This window comes from Malaclemys terrapin, chromosome 3 (assembly GCF_027887155.1).
Source record: "Malaclemys terrapin pileata isolate rMalTer1 chromosome 3, rMalTer1.hap1, whole genome shotgun sequence".
Classification (NCBI taxonomy): domain Eukaryota; kingdom Metazoa; phylum Chordata; order Testudines; family Emydidae; genus Malaclemys; species Malaclemys terrapin.
The window spans coordinates 5,483,882-5,499,503 of NC_071507.1; the positions used below are offsets into that span (position 1 = coordinate 5,483,882).

The 15,622-nt window shown below is 37.5% G+C and overlaps 1 protein-coding gene across 2 annotated transcripts in view; it reads left to right on the forward strand.

Annotated features, from left to right (window-relative positions):
- RALGAPA2 (Ral GTPase activating protein catalytic subunit alpha 2) overlaps positions 1-15,622 on the forward strand; it is a 271,768-nt gene that overhangs the window by 62,993 nt on the left and 193,153 nt on the right. For both annotated transcript variants that reach the window (XM_054021951.1, XM_054021952.1), the window contains exons 12-16: positions 173-310; positions 3,411-3,559; positions 6,017-6,128; positions 10,266-10,503; positions 12,622-12,786. In XM_054021951.1, coding sequence (XP_053877926.1) covers positions 173-310; positions 3,411-3,559; positions 6,017-6,128; positions 10,266-10,503; positions 12,622-12,786 — 802 coding nt within the window. The remainder of the gene's footprint in view (positions 1-172; positions 311-3,410; positions 3,560-6,016; positions 6,129-10,265; positions 10,504-12,621; positions 12,787-15,622) is intronic.

Consider the following 15,622-nt stretch of genomic DNA (forward strand, 5'->3'; position numbering starts at 1 on the left):
CTTATACCCTATACAAATTAGATCTCTGAATAAGAGTAACTATTAATAGTTATGTAAATGAGCACAGAACCTATGACTGTTTAAAAATTATTATTTTTTAGCTTTTATATGATCTATATAGGAATCCATCTTTTATAATCCTGTATTGCTAATTTACTTGTGTTTTTGAAAGCTTGCCTCTGGTCATTCTGGACATAAAAGATCTTCCAGTTGGGGAAGAACTTACTCCTTCTCTAATGCTGTTAGCAGAGGATGTATACTAGAAGATGAAGACAAGAATGTTAAGGCTGGTGCTCAGGCTTCATTACAGGTATGGTATATAGAGAGAACATTAGGTTATCAATTTAAAAATAAGTTTGTAATGATTCCATTAAATTATTTGTGAAGTCAGCAGAAGGGACATTTTTTTACAAAGATATCAAAGGAATATAAGGTTTCCAATTGCTGTACTAAAGGCTGCAAAGCAGTTTCCATTCTAAGTCAATTTTCATATGCTTATAACTTTCTGAAATATTCACCTAATCTTTGCTCAAAGATGAATGTTTCTGGGGTAAATTTAAGTAAAATTCATGAAGTCATTTGGGCATTTATAGGGTAAAAAAAGCTTACTTATTTGCATGTTCAGTCTTCTCAGCACTAGTAACAATGAGGACGAGTCAGCTGCTAAGCTCTAGCAAGTCTCTACTGAGCATGTGCAAACTGCAATTTTTCAAAGGCCTATAACTTGGCCAAATTTGAGCAAACTTTCACAAACATGGCAAAAGATTGATCCCTGACACAATGGCTCCTCCCTACCAAATTTCAAGTTCTTGCTCCAAAGCATGGGGGTGTTAGAGTATTTCAAATGAAAGGTTGCCAAAATCTTTTAACGTGGGCAAAATAATATAATTTTTACTAGCCTCGTTCTCAAAATGGCGGAATCATTTTGGCTGAAAATTTCCAAAACTATTCAGCCTGGCGAAGACACCTGACCTGAAAAATTTCAGCCCAGATGGTTAGAGGTTGGGTTTCTTATTTATTTATTTATGTTATGACAGTCATTAACAATCGAAAACAAGATTTATAATGGGAAGTGCCAGGCAACCTTAATAGTAGGTGGTGGTCTCAGACCTGCCTACGATATTGGAATTCAGAGCTGAGAGATTATTTTAGAGGGTTCTGGTGATAAAATAAACAAAAAAAGTGAAGTTTAAAGTGTGAATTTATACTGAAAAGTGACAAAATATGCTTTTGTGTAGATCCATGTTGTTATTGCTGCTGTAAGTACGAAAGAAGCCTAGTTTCTTTTTTGTCAAGTTGACTTTTTCAGTTAGTTTTTGATGTTTCCTTAAATGTTATTTAATAATTAAGCCAGAGATTATATAGAATCGCTTTATAATTCTGAACCATGTGCACAAATAAAAATTAGTCATACTATTAATATTAAGAAATTGAAATGTGTGGTGTGTAAGTTTGCTTCCCCCAAAAATCCCGCCCTTCAGAAAGTGTTGTTTTTATATTGGTCTCCCACTATATTCCAAACAGCTGGACTCTCCATCCCAGCAGATAGGAAACATATATCATTACTGATTATTCAGAGGACATGAACAGTAGAATCCTGGTGATTTTAAGGATATTATCTAGTATTTAGATGATAAGCAGCATAGGACATAACTTCATGTAGCCCAAATAGCTGAGAGAAAGTTTTATTATTTTCTCTCTACAGCCTGAATTGTTTTGGGGCATGCAACTGCACTGTGCTCACTTCAGCTGATCTGAGTCTCTCCCTTTTCAGTCTGCATATCTGACCAGATAACTGAAGTGACGCAGCTTTTATTAGGTTATAGTGTTCAGTCACCTGTACAGCTTAGGGATCATACAGGTAGGATCAGCAGAAGTGGTAGCTATGAACTGGACACCTTGTAATACCCATAGAAAGGAAGTATCTGTTGATCAAAATATGAACTTTTTTTCTTATCTCTTTGCAGAAATACTTGATAGGGAAAGCATAAAATTCAGTCAGGCAGATTAATATTACTAGTATATATAAGTCAAGATGATCAACCAAGGAACAAATATGTCAGAGGAAGGTCACAGAGCTAGCTATCTAGAATTTAAAGACAAATCTACTTGCAATATCAACAATCAGGAGGTGACATTCTGAGCACGACAGCAACTAACTGAGCAGGTAAAATTCACTGCAGTAGTAAAGCAGCTCAACAGAGAGTTAGGTGTTGCAAAATGTAAGGGACACAAAAGAGACTGTGTCATATATGAGTAATGCAATTTACCCCAGCTTTTAATCCAAACTAAAGATTTGTAGTCCATGAAGCTATATTTTGTTTTTCAAGGAAAAACATAATTTGGTTTATGCAGTTTCTTCATCACCTCCTTTCTTTTGAACTCCATTAAAAAATGGCTAAATGTACAGTAACCCTAATTACTCTGGGTTAGCCTTTGGGACTTTCTGGGGTCCCATTCTGTGTACCTAGCAATAAATGACCTGCTTAAGTAGTCTGTGATGAAAGACCTTTTCTGCTAATATGCTGTCATTCCAGTTTCAAAATGCTGTCTTTGATGGCTGTGTTTTGAGAAAATGATCCTAGTTAATGGCCCTCCAACTTAAATTAAGGTCAGTGGGAGTCCTTTCATTAACCTTACAGATGTTGGATTGGATCCTAAAAGAGGACACTCAATTAAAGTGGTCAGAATGCATTTACATGCCAGAAACCACCGTGTACCTTCTCTTGCTGTGCAAAAATGGAGTTCTGGTTCATGTAAACAATAATTCCAGATTTTTTTTTTTTTTTTTGAAGGAGAGTTTGGATAAAGCTCCTTTTGTTTGTGCTCTCAGATGTCAGAAAGCAATTGTTAGAGGAGTTGAGCATTTTCATGGATTACCTTGTGAACAATTGGACTTCTCTCTTTCTTTTTTAAAAAATTCATATTAACTGTGTGTTCCTATCTTGCAGAACCAGACACCAGTTCTAGAGACGTTAGAACATTAGACAGTTAGACACTGTTTCTATACCTGTGGAGTTGGGAATTACTCAGAAATCTGTACATTTGCCGGTGCTGAATGTAAATGATCAAAAATATGGGTGGCCATTGTTTAAATATGTATAGTTAGCAAATGGGTTGGGAGGGGAAGAGTACCCCCATGGGATAGCATGGAAAAGACAAGCATCTAAAAGATCAAGAATATGTTATATTTTTTCTATAATAGTGAATATAACATGACTCTCTTCTTTTAAATGGTGTGGGAGAACTTAAAGAAAATAGTGTGTTAGATAATATTACATATCCTTCTTTAAGGAAAGATAAGGGCTTGGTTAGAAGAGGAAAAAATGTTTGTTTTGAAAGTTAACCGTTGGTCTTGTTTGATAGTGTATAAACTTTTTTTTTCCTAATTAAAATGCTTTGTTTTCAAGGTGTTTTTGACGAACTCCGCAAATGTTTTTTTATTGGAACCATGTGCCGAAGTCCCTGCTCTCCTGAAGGAACAAGTTGATGCTTGCAAAGCAGTTTTGAGTATTTTTAGGCACATGATAATGGAACTTTCAATGAATAAAAAGACATGGTAAGTTTTACTAAATTAATTAATAGTATAACCGCCGCTAGAATTTTAAGACTGAATAATTGAAAAAAGATGAAGGAATTTCCATAACATTTTAGTTCTTTAATGTTTCTTTTTGTACCTTTGTAAAAAGTATGATAAGATTGTACCTATTCTGTAAGAAGGTTCATGATTCCACTGGGGGGAAGATTCCTAAAATACTGAATGTGAGATTTTTGTTTAAAGTTTTTGCTCATGAAACCTTCCGTTTTACTGTTCTTTGAACAAGAATCAAATTTGAGCTAACTAAATTTTCAACTTTTAATAATACAGTTTATTCAAATCTTGAAATGCTTAGTATAGATAAGTTAAAAACTAATTTAAGAAAGCTTTTCTTACTATACACATTCTGTGGCTAGCTAGGGCTGCCAGATGCTTTATAATCACTAAATACATGCAAATGTGTGAATGTTTGCATGGGTTTGCGCACACGTGCACCTAACTGTACATTTAATCAATCAGTGGAATTTAAAATAAACACATGTTTGTCTTTCTAATGCTAATTGGACTAATTTTGTTTGTCAATATATGTAAAACTTTACACACACAAAATTGGTAAAAGAACATTATTAGAGGGTCACACACTTTGTTGCTTCTCTAGGCCAAGTGCATCCTTCCATTCCCCCTCCCCTCCAAAAGTTCCTGTTGTGCCACTACCCTCCCATCTCACTCTATTTCTGGAACACCTAGCAACCCCTCCCTCATGTCAGGGTCTCAGTATGCCCCACATTACCCCCCCACACCTGTAATGGTCTGTATGTATCTGACTTTCCCCATCCCCCAATTCACACCACCACGTGAGGTGCTCTGCTCCCCATGCTAGGGACTCTGCCCCCTTTTCCCCCCTCTGTGTGTACTACCATCCTGTCACCTCACCCTCATTCTTATTTCTTTTCTTTACAGTCTGGGAGAGAAAACTTTCAGAGTTTAAATCTGTATTGGGAAGATGGGCAGAGCTAAAATGGGGGGGTGCTGGAATGTGTTAATGGCTGTCATGAACTGGTTCTTTGATCTGTAGGCGTGCATAAAGGTGGTTGAAGCTGCTGGCTCTGCTAACCAGATGACAGGAGCTCCATGTGTGATGTGTCCCCATTTCCCCCTTTTGGCTTTTCCAATTTTCATCAAATCAATAGGGTTATAGCCATAGATACCTAGAACATTCCCTTAAATTTTGGAATTGATTGGACTCTGTATTCAAAAGTTATTGCATTATAGGCAGACAGATAGGAATGCCATTGAGTTAAGTGTAAGACCTTGCTTCACTCAGCCAATTGCGAAATCAAGCACTCAAAAATTAGGAAATGCCAGAATTGATGTGCAACCTTAATTCCGCCCCTTCGTGTGTGTGTGCGCTTTGTCATGACACCGTCTCACCAGATTCCTTGTCCCAATCTACTCCTGTCCTTCCCCCCGGTTCAGTTTTTGTCCCTCAACATTTGACTCAGATTTCTACCTCCTCTACATTGCTTAGATGCCAGCAAGGGGTCGTTGAGAAGGAGGGTCTCTGCTCTTGGGTCTGGTCCCTGGCCCAGATTGCATGTGCAGTCTGGTCAGCACTAAGCTGTGAGAGGATGGAGTATGCTCAGTCACTTTGTGGGGATGGGGCATCTTCAGAGATTTTGCCTGCAAACCTCTAACAAGTCTACTGAGTATATGGAAACTGATTGATTAAAATCCTATAACTTGGACATATTTGGGCCGAATAGTAAAAGGTACATCTTTGACACAAAGGCTATCCCTGCCAGATTTCAAGTTCCTGCTCCAAAGCATGAGGAGCGAGAGCTGCTCAAAGAACAGGTCTCAAGAATTTTGTAATGTCTGCAAAACAATATATTTTCCCCAACCATTTTCCCAAAAAGTTTCCCTGAAGTTTGGCAAAGTTATAAGCAATTGAAAAGGGGGTCTTATAATGGAAAGAGTCAGGCAACCTTAATTGCTGCTACCAGCTCCACTGATCTATCACTCTGTAGTTTTTGTCACATTTTTGTCAGCTTATGGAAACATTTAGTTTCAATGCCTAGTAATGTCCTTAGTGTATAATAAAGAGTTATCATCCTTCAGTACATTCAATTCTCCCTGTGCTCACAATGAGCTGTGCCTTGGAAATATTTGGGGATAGCGATTTCATACTTTCTCGACCTTGACTTTGGGGACCAGGCTGTTACTTCCACTCCTGACTTGGCTTCCTCTAAAATTGAAAGTTTGTTTTTTTTTCCTCTGTGAGGTGCTCCAAAAGTGATTATCCTCAACATAAGTCTCCACATACAGATATGGTTGTCTTAAAGGTGTTTTTGAGTATTGTCACATTTTCAGTTTGAGAGACTTTATCAATGAATTAAGAGTGGTTTTCATATCTAGAAACTGAACCAGTAAGATTAATAAAACTTGTAATTGAAATGTGAGGTTTTATTTTGGTACCAGGGAACAGATGTTACAAATACTCCTGCGAATAACAGAAGGTGTCATGCAGAAGCCGAAGGATAACCAAGTAAAGGACATGTTTGCTCAAAGCTTGGCAGGATTACTTTTCAGGGTAAGTGCCTTTCTTTTTGATAAGAAAATGTAAAACTGAAATGGAGTGCTATTTTTGTTCTTTTAAAAGTGTTTTCAAAGAATGGAAAATAAATTTCAATGACAGTTTATTTTATATCAGAAGTGGGTTTTTCATGATATAATTTTTATGCCATTCAAAAAGGTATGGTTTTATTTAAATATTGCACTGTATTACAAAAAATACTATCTATAACCCATAAAATATTGACTCTTGTTAATAGTACAGTTTAGGTTATCGGGTACTCTATCCTTTGTAGAATGTAGCCACTAGAGGAAGACTTGAGCAGGTCTGTCAGTCTGTCCGGTATACTTGTATATTTTAGTAGGCAGACAGACCTGCAGATGTTGTATGTTGTTGTTACAGGATCTGCTTTTGTTACTATTGCAAGGTACAGGATGTACTCAAAATTTGCATTTCCCTTATGTTTCACTGATCCCTTATTTACATGTGGTGGGTAGGTTTTCTGTTGTTTAGTCATCATGGTAGTTCATTTTGCCCCCTTGTGGTCACACAATATTTATTTTCATATGAACTTAACTTGGATACTTTAATAAAATAGCATATAAAGTGTACCATAGTCAAGACATGCCCCTTTTGTAGGACAGCTGTATCTTTGCAGGACTACTCTAATCATTGTCTCTAAAATCTGAGCTTTTTGTAATTGTTTCCTAAAGGTAAATTAATATCTAGCCAGCCAAAATGCTGCATTATGCTGAACCAGAGAAAAATATTCATAAGTCATCTAGTAAGTAGTTATATCCTAAGGTATAATAAATATCTAGGTCTGTGCACTGTGTATCTCAGTTTTTATGTCTAGCATTATGTTCATCCTGAGCTTGCGTGGAGGAGCTTTGCACCCTGTGCTTTTTGTCATGCTGATAATTCTCCGTATCAATGAATTATTTCAGGTTTCATAAATAAAGAGTTTTACGAACAAGTGTAGAATTTTTCAGCAAGTTCATATGAGTCATATTGGCAACCTAGGAGCTATACTCCAGCTTTCATAAATTTCCTTCATCAGTAACCTTCACAGTTATTTACTCAGCAAGATCCTTGGAAGTTTTTGGATTGATGAAAAATTAAAACATGTTCTGCATAATTTTTAGACCAAACAAACAAACAAAAAAATCCCAACAGTACCACCCAAAATGATTAAGATGGATATAAGGTGAAGAGTATGTGTCAGTAATTTACAAGTGAAAACATTACAAGGATGTTGTAATTAACCCAAAACCAAGCATGCATAAACCCAGGAAATTCAAAATTGTTACATTTAATAGAAATCTAAATACATTAAGGTGAAAAATGAGTTAAATCACCCAAACACCCTTAACTCTACCATATTGTGACCCTAAGCAATAACCATAATGATGAAGATTAAGTCATTTTAACGTTTGTTGCCTCAGGCTGCATAGATGAAACACATTTTTAAAGATGTTTTATTTTTCTGTCCCTTGTGACATCATTGTAGGACAGAGTTAATTTTGTTTGGGTGCCTTACCTGTGTATCTTTATACACTGTTGCATGTTACATGTCAGAAGCTATTCGAGATTAGTCAGTCACCTCAATGTGAATAGGACAACTTTGTCTTGTGTATAAATTGGTCTACTTGGACTCCTAAATTGATGGATATATGATGTATTTCTGTTTCTAATTATTTCAGATTTAGAGAATTCTCTGGTATCAGTCATATTATTTAAAGTGTTTAGACACCAAATTGGTCTATGTATGTTTCTGGATTTACAAGCGAATTGAGTGCCTATTCCTTCCTAAAATGATGATGAAATTCTACCATCAAAATAGTAATCTTAACTTCCTTTTTAAAAATAGTCTTATAGGAGATTGACAATAACATTCCCCCTACCAATTATGTTTAATTTCTTTTTAGAAAGAAATTTTCCTATAGCTTATGAAAGTAATTTAAATAGCACATTGTGGCACAACATTGTGTGTGAAATCTATAAAGTTTCAGGATACTGTGATTCTGTTAATTTCTTAACATCATTCAAGTTACATCCAGTAAGCCAAATCAAGTATTTTTCTAGAAAAGAATACAAGCAGAAGGGAAGGAAAACTGAGTCAGAAAATTTAATGGAACTATACTCAGAAATCAATAGAAAAAAGAAAATGAGGAGGAGCTGGAAAGGAAATTTTTTCTGTGATATTTTTTTAAAAAATCATAACAGAACACATATAAAATAGATTTTTTCTTCTTTTTGAGTACACAGAAACATTGCTCAAGACAAAATATAAAAATAAATGTAACCTTTTATCGTCTTTTAATCAGCATCCTTAGCTTTGAAAAGTTGGATCTCTAGCACCACCTTCTGGCTATTATATGTTCATTTTCTGCATAGACTGTGCTTTTCCATTATAATTTTGTTCCAAACTATACTTTCCACAAACTGGTTAAATTAATATCTGCAATAAAGAAAGGGTTGCTAATTATTAACTGATGTCACAGTAGAGCCACATCCAAAAACCAGTACCGTTGTATAAATGTCTGTTTCATATAACTTTGCATTTAATTTCTAATGTAAACGTAATTTATAGCAATTTTTTTAAATGACTGTATTTAAAAAAAGTTCCATGTTGGAGTTAAAGGTTGCTGGGGCCATACAAGCATCTCCAGCCTTTAATTGTTTATGTTGTAATTAGATTTCTTAAATGGAATAATTTAATGGAATTTCTTAAATGGAAAGTAATTATTCGTCTTTTCTTCTTTGAGTGACTGTGTATGTGTTTTCCACTTCTGGTGTGCATGCTCCCTAAATTCTTTTGGCCAGAGAAGTGTCCACTGAGGCCAATCCTGTGCCCTAGGTGCCATTGTATCTTCCCCCTTCCATCGGAAGGCATAAAGGGCAAAGCAGGCTAAAACAAAGTCCCAGGGGCTCAAAACTTGTCCCTCCTGTGATGCAGCTATTTCATGTAAGGCACATGCCTGATAAATGCTCAATGTGTCATTCCTTCTCCAGGAGGACACAAAAGATAGGAGCGCTCCATGAGAGCCTCCTCAGAACCAGAGAAAACACTCCAGCGAGGGCTGAACAGGTTAACCAGGTTTCCACAGTTAGTGCTCCTGGAAGTGGCAGCTCAGATCCAAGACTCCAAGGCTCACAGTTCATCAAAAAGTTCAGACCCTTCAACAATCAGAGCAGTAGGGAAGCTAAGTCCTCCTCCACTCAGTTATCTGAAAGGGGTAGGAATGAATGTTATTTCCACAGCGAGTGCAGGCCGAGGTTACCCTTAATGGAACCTATTAAAATGGGGCATAAATCTCCTCACTACTCAGCCAAAAGGTCTAAATTGAGTCCCTCCGTCACCTTGGCAAAAACCCATCACTGAGCACACTTGGTAGCCTTTGAGACAATGTTCCGCACTTCACTGATCCCAATCTCTTGGTACTGACATCACCTCACACAGTGCTGATGACACGTGCTCCTCAACTCCAGTGCCGAACCCATTGATTCTCCCAGCATCAACGTTCCTGGCACCCACGTTATTTTCAGGGCTAAATGATCTTGCGGTGATTGCTCAATCTGAGTTACTGTGACTCTCCTCAGCTCTTAGTGCCCTGTATCATTACTGTTACAGTATCAGCCAGCTCTTCGGCTCTGGTGGTGGGGAAAGAAAGACATGGCAGTCTCTTTTCCTGTAGAAGCAGGGGTAAGGAAGATAGAACCAAGTGAAAGAGGGGAGCTACTCCTTCCCATTTCTACATTCCATGGACAAAAGTCCTGAACCTTCCCCCTCTCCCACACAGAATTAAGCCCTGATGGGCTGCTGAAATAAGGGGGCATTATTGCTGCAGAATTTTCTCTTTTATAGTTCTTTTCTTGTTAGCTGCTAAACTCATTTAACTCCCATGAAACCATGTTTTCTGTTTATAGTTCCTCATAATTTTTCACTAACAGCCTCAGGAAGTGGCAACTTCTGAAAGTAAAGAATAACAGAAGGAAAGAAAGAAAACTCGTGTTAGTGACTGGAAATTAAAAATGTGGTGATAAGCTGTTACAAAAGTCTAAATTCTCTTGGTCTTCGGACATGCATTTCCAAATTTTTAATTCTGTACTTTTTAGAAATGTACAAAATGTCATTGCTTTCCTATTTCCCAGACTCTTATTGTGGCTTGGATCCGAGCAAATCTGAGTGTTTACATTTCTCGAGAACTCTGGGATGAGCTGCTCAGCGTACTGTCTTCCCTTACTGACTGGGAGGAGCTGATAACTGAATGGGCCAACATCATGGATTCTCTAACGGCAGTGTTAGCAAGAATGGTGTATGGAGTTGAAATGACAAACTTACCACTGGATAAACTAAGTGAGCAAAAGGAAAAAAAACAAAGAGGCAAAGGTAAAGTCTCTCTTCTTTAGTGTATTTTATGTTAAATAAGTTAAGATACTCAAACTTAGTTGGACTATATTAGATTTTCAAGTGTAACTTAAACATTATGGTTCTTTACACATTGTAAAGATTCATTTGAAAAAATGCACTCCATTTTACTTAGTATTATTTCACGCAAAAATATTGAGCATTTGCATTAGTAAGATACTTATACTGATCTGTTTTTATAAAAACTTTTTAAAAATGTGGATGGGTGTTTCGGGGCTTAACACCAGTCTCCGCTGCAGTCGTAGGAATGGAGCATGGCTGCTTGTGCTGGAATCTGTGCATAGCCACCGACACTAGAAATCCTTTTCAATATAGTTTAATTTTATTGCATTTCATTTTAATAAACCTGTTTAAGTAAGAGACTGGGGGTCAGTGGAGGATTTTGTGTGCAGTCTTGTGAATCTTCACACTGCTTTCGTAGCAATTTACAATAATTAACTAATTGAACCATCTTAGTGAACATGGTTAGAGCTCTGTGAGGTAGATAAATGTAATTCCTATTTTACAGGTGGGAAAACTAAGGTAAAAAGACCCAAGGTGAGACCCTTTCCATGCACCAACCCTCTTATGCTGGGTAAAAGGGCCAGAGCAGCATAGAGGGCCTTATAGGCCTATAACTTGCCAGGGGACTATTCACTGAGCACAGGCACTATGGAAGATAGCCTTAAGGCTGTCCTGCAAGGACTTTCTCACAAACCAGGGGTCAGGGCTGACACCAGGAGGAGCATGTTTTAGGGGGGCAGGAATACAGTGCTGCAGTGATAAAGCCCATAGGGTAATCCCAGGAGGTTGTCATAATTTAGGTAGACCCCTAGATTTGTCTAAATTACATCAGAGGCCTCTCTAGCTCCTGAAGCAACTTAGGATCAGGAGAGTGCAAAGGTGACTTAGTCATCTTAGCATCTCCTCCTTCTGGGCTGCAAGGTCTTTATTGTGTCTTAGAGGTACAGCACAGAATTTCATTCCTAAGATTTGCCCAAGACAATAAAGAGAGTTAATGTTAGAACCAGGATTAAAGCACAGGAATCCCTTACTCTCACTTCTGTGTTTAGTCTGCTTTACCAGGTTGCTGCTTCTAACTCCACTGAAATGTCACCAGGTGTGGGCAGAGGCCTCACTGGTAGCTCAGCAGATGAGCCAGTTCAACTGCAGGCAGTTAGCCAGGGAGAAGCTTGCATTGACCGTACACGCTTAATGACAGTACTGCCCACCCCTTACCTCAAGCCTTTATTGGTTCTGGAGCCTCCCTCAAAAATCAGAGGTCCAATTTCACAACTCCCAAAGGCCAGCCCTGGGTGATGACCATGAATAATCTGAAATTCAGAAAAAGTAACTAGTAAGCTTTTAGGTCTAGTGATGAGTTTACAGTTTTCTCTGCCACCTCCATAAAAGGAATAGGGTTTAGAAGCATATAGACCAAGATTATTAAAAGAAATACGTGTCTAAAGTTAGACATCTAAATAAGTGGCGTGATTTTCAAAAATGCCAGGCACCCACTGAAATCAGTGGGAGGTACAGGTTCTGAACTTTAGCCCCCTTATTTTTAAATTTGGTCATAGATTAATCTTAACACTTAGACATCCTGAAAATCAGGGAATTGGATGGGGGAGCAAGGTGGACTGTCAATGCCAGTGACTTGATTCTTGAATTTAAATTAAGGAACGCGCAGTACAATGCGGTGTTATTGTAGAAACCTATTTTGACTCTTGATTAAGTCCTGCACTTTGAGTTCTGGCCAAGTGACAAATTACTGTACATGAAAATAAATCAATTTAATGGCTCAACTTTCAGTACATCATTCTGTGCCGATGACACTATCTATAACTATGTTATTTGAGAAAATGAATAGAAAGAAGAAACAATGGGAGGAATTGTACCACATGAGCTTTGTGGTACAACTTCTCCACAGTTGACATCTCTTAAATTATTTTGAATAATATTATTCTGCCAAAAATAATAGGTTTAAAACGTGTCCCATTTTAGTTCCTTTTTGTAGAAACACTTAACTCTATGTAGTAAGCATAGTATTAATTGTAAATGTTCTAGATTGATGTTGCTTTTGCTTTCTTTATCTAAAAGGTGGCATCTCAGATCCTCAAAAGGCAACTACAGTGGGACGATCATTTTCATTAAGCTGGAGAAGTCATCCTGAAGTTGTGGAACCAATGAGATTCAGGAGTGCTACTACCTCTGGAGCACCAGGAGTCGAGAAAGCAAGAAACATAGTCCGACAAAGAGCAACAGGTTAGGCACTGGCTACTTTAACATCTTAATTATAAATTGAAAGATCAACATTTATAAAACTGAAATTATTTTAAAAGCTACTCTCGTGACTTTTAATTAGGAACAAATGTTTGCAAATTTGTCTCTAAATCTTTTTCTTCACTTTTCTTATACCTTGAAAGAGAGGTCAATTTTATTTACTTCAGGATCCTTTTAGTCAAACATACTATGATTATAGAAAATAGGAAAGATTTATTGATTACTGAGGTAGGACACAATGATTTAATATTTTGTTGAGTATTTTTTTAATGGGCTAGATAATAAAGAATGATTGGCTAAGTATTGTGAACTATATAGATATACTATACTAATGTATTTGTTCAAGATGGGACTTTTTAGCCAGCATGACTACCTTTCAGACATTTAGAATAACTTTTTATAAAAGCAATAACTCGTCGTCACAGGCCACTTTTCCCTGGAAAAGTCGGCATTCACTAGTGAATCAAGACACGTTGGCTTCATTCCTTAAAACTTTGCTCAGACTTTCAAGCATTCAAGTGCTGGTACAAATAACCAAATTATCATGTCCTTCTGATGTTTACATATATTCTGTGCAAAATAATCCTGTTAGTGTGGTATTAAGATATTGTATTTTCTGGCTTTAAAATTGTATGTGTTCACAATAATCTTTGCTGCTTTTACCAGATCTGAATTGTAAAACACCCTTGGATTTTTTTGGTGAACGATTGTGTATGAAAATATTTTAGTGTATTCATTATGAATAGGTTCTTTTATGTATATACTAAATTCTGGACTACACGACTTAGTATTTGGTAAATATTATATGGAGGTGTAGAAATACTTTAAAGTTTCATTAAACAGTTATAGTACCTGTAAATTAAGCAAGTAAAACAAGAAAATTAATGAGTGGTTTACAGACTATTAGGAAATATATAATACCTACTATTGGGGAATTCTCTTACTACAATCAATTAAAAAGTGCTGCAAAACTAAGCCATTTTCATAAAATAGTGTATTTGTATAACTGTAAAAATATCAAACAGTTAATAAATAGTTATGGAGTAGTCTATCATTTTTACAACCTAAGAAAAATCTCTTATTTTAATAATTCTAAAATGTCATCTTTTCATGAAAATATTTTTAAATTATCATTCTTTGTATTTAGTCGTACTTAACATCCATACCTATATCCCTTTGTATACTTTATTACATCTTACACTTTCTCAATATAGAAACCTTTTTAAAATTTGTTTTGTATTTTCTGTAAAGTGAAATATACATCTGTAGCACAAGTTTTCAAAAATGGGTACCCAAATTAAGCTCTTAAATCCATATTTTAGGTGCCTGAATAGGGTACCTGATTTTCAGCAGTGCTGAGTTCCCAGCATTTTTGAAAATAAGGCCAAGTAAATATGTATGGTAGCTCAATACGTATATACAGTAGCTCGGTGTTCTCCCATATTCTTTTTCTCTGTTTCTTCTATAAAGAAAGAGAAAATGAGAAAAATAAGAGGAGAGTGAGGGCAGGTCAGGGAGTGAGGATGATGGAAGAGTCTCCCTGAGTCCCCAGATGCAGAAGAGAATACACGGTTTTCAAACATTCCAGATAATAGATTGTCTTTCTCTGATTTGATGGTCACAAGTGCCGCTCATTCCAGTTCAATGGGCCATCAAGCAGCAGCCACAGCAGATGTTCATTACTGCTTTTGAGTAAGGGATATTCCACTGCACAGCATCTCTCCTCATTCATAACAAATGGGTATCTCATTGTTGAATTTGGAGACAGTCCAATATTGTTGCTGGAGGCTCCAGGACTAGGCCCTGCCCTCCAGGTCAGATCACCAGAAATTCAGTCTCTCATAATAGAAACAAGTTGGTGGTTCAATTTCTCCTAACCACTTTGTTATAACTTCAATTTCTTCTTCAAGTAGTGTCCCTATTAGTGCTCCATTCCAGGTGCGCATGTGCCTCTCGAGCCCTTGATTGGCAATTTCTAGCTAGTTGTGCCTGTTCATCCCATGCATGTGCCCTATGCCTCCTCGTGGCAGACTGAGAGCAACCCTCAGTTCTTTCTCTACAGCCTCGGCCTGAGAGACAACACTAGTGTGTCTGCCTAGAGCATACTTGGCCTTTCTCTTTACTTTTTCTATTAAAGTTAGTTTAATGTCGTTGTTAGTGTTAGTATATTTAGTTTAGGTGAGAGGACTGTTTTCTCTCTTCCTCAGGGAGACCTGTCTTCTCTTAGGGGGTGTGCCTAGTTTGCCAGGCTTCAAATGTTGTCTCTCCTGCTGGGAGGCTATGCCAGTGAGCGATGGAGACTCCAAGTGGCTCTGTTGTCTGGAAGAGTCCCATATCTCCCAGAAGTGCTCCTTTTGATTAGTCCTTAAGTCCAGGGCTAGGAAGAACAGCGAGATAAGGCTCAGACTTGTTGGCAATGGAGCGTTTCCTGCAATTGCCCTCTGAGCCAGGTCAAGAGATCACATGCAGATTTTAGCAGCTTACCTTACAGGCATCCATGACTACAAATGGGAGCTGGACCCGCAGGTCCTCCAGGACATATTCTGAGATGGGGACAGCCAGAGATTGATCTATATGCCAACTCCGAGAACAGGAAGTATTCTCTCTTCTGTTTAAGTGGAGGTCTAGGTCCTTGCTCCCTGGGGGACACCCTCCTTGTTCCATGGAAGAGGAGTCTGTTCTATGCCTTTTCTCTGATGCCCCTAATTCCAAGGTTGATGAACAGGATCAGGCAGTCCAAGGCCAGAGTTATTTTCATAGTACCTACCTGACTGAGACAACCTTGGTACCATTACCTGCTTTAGCTCCGAGTACAACC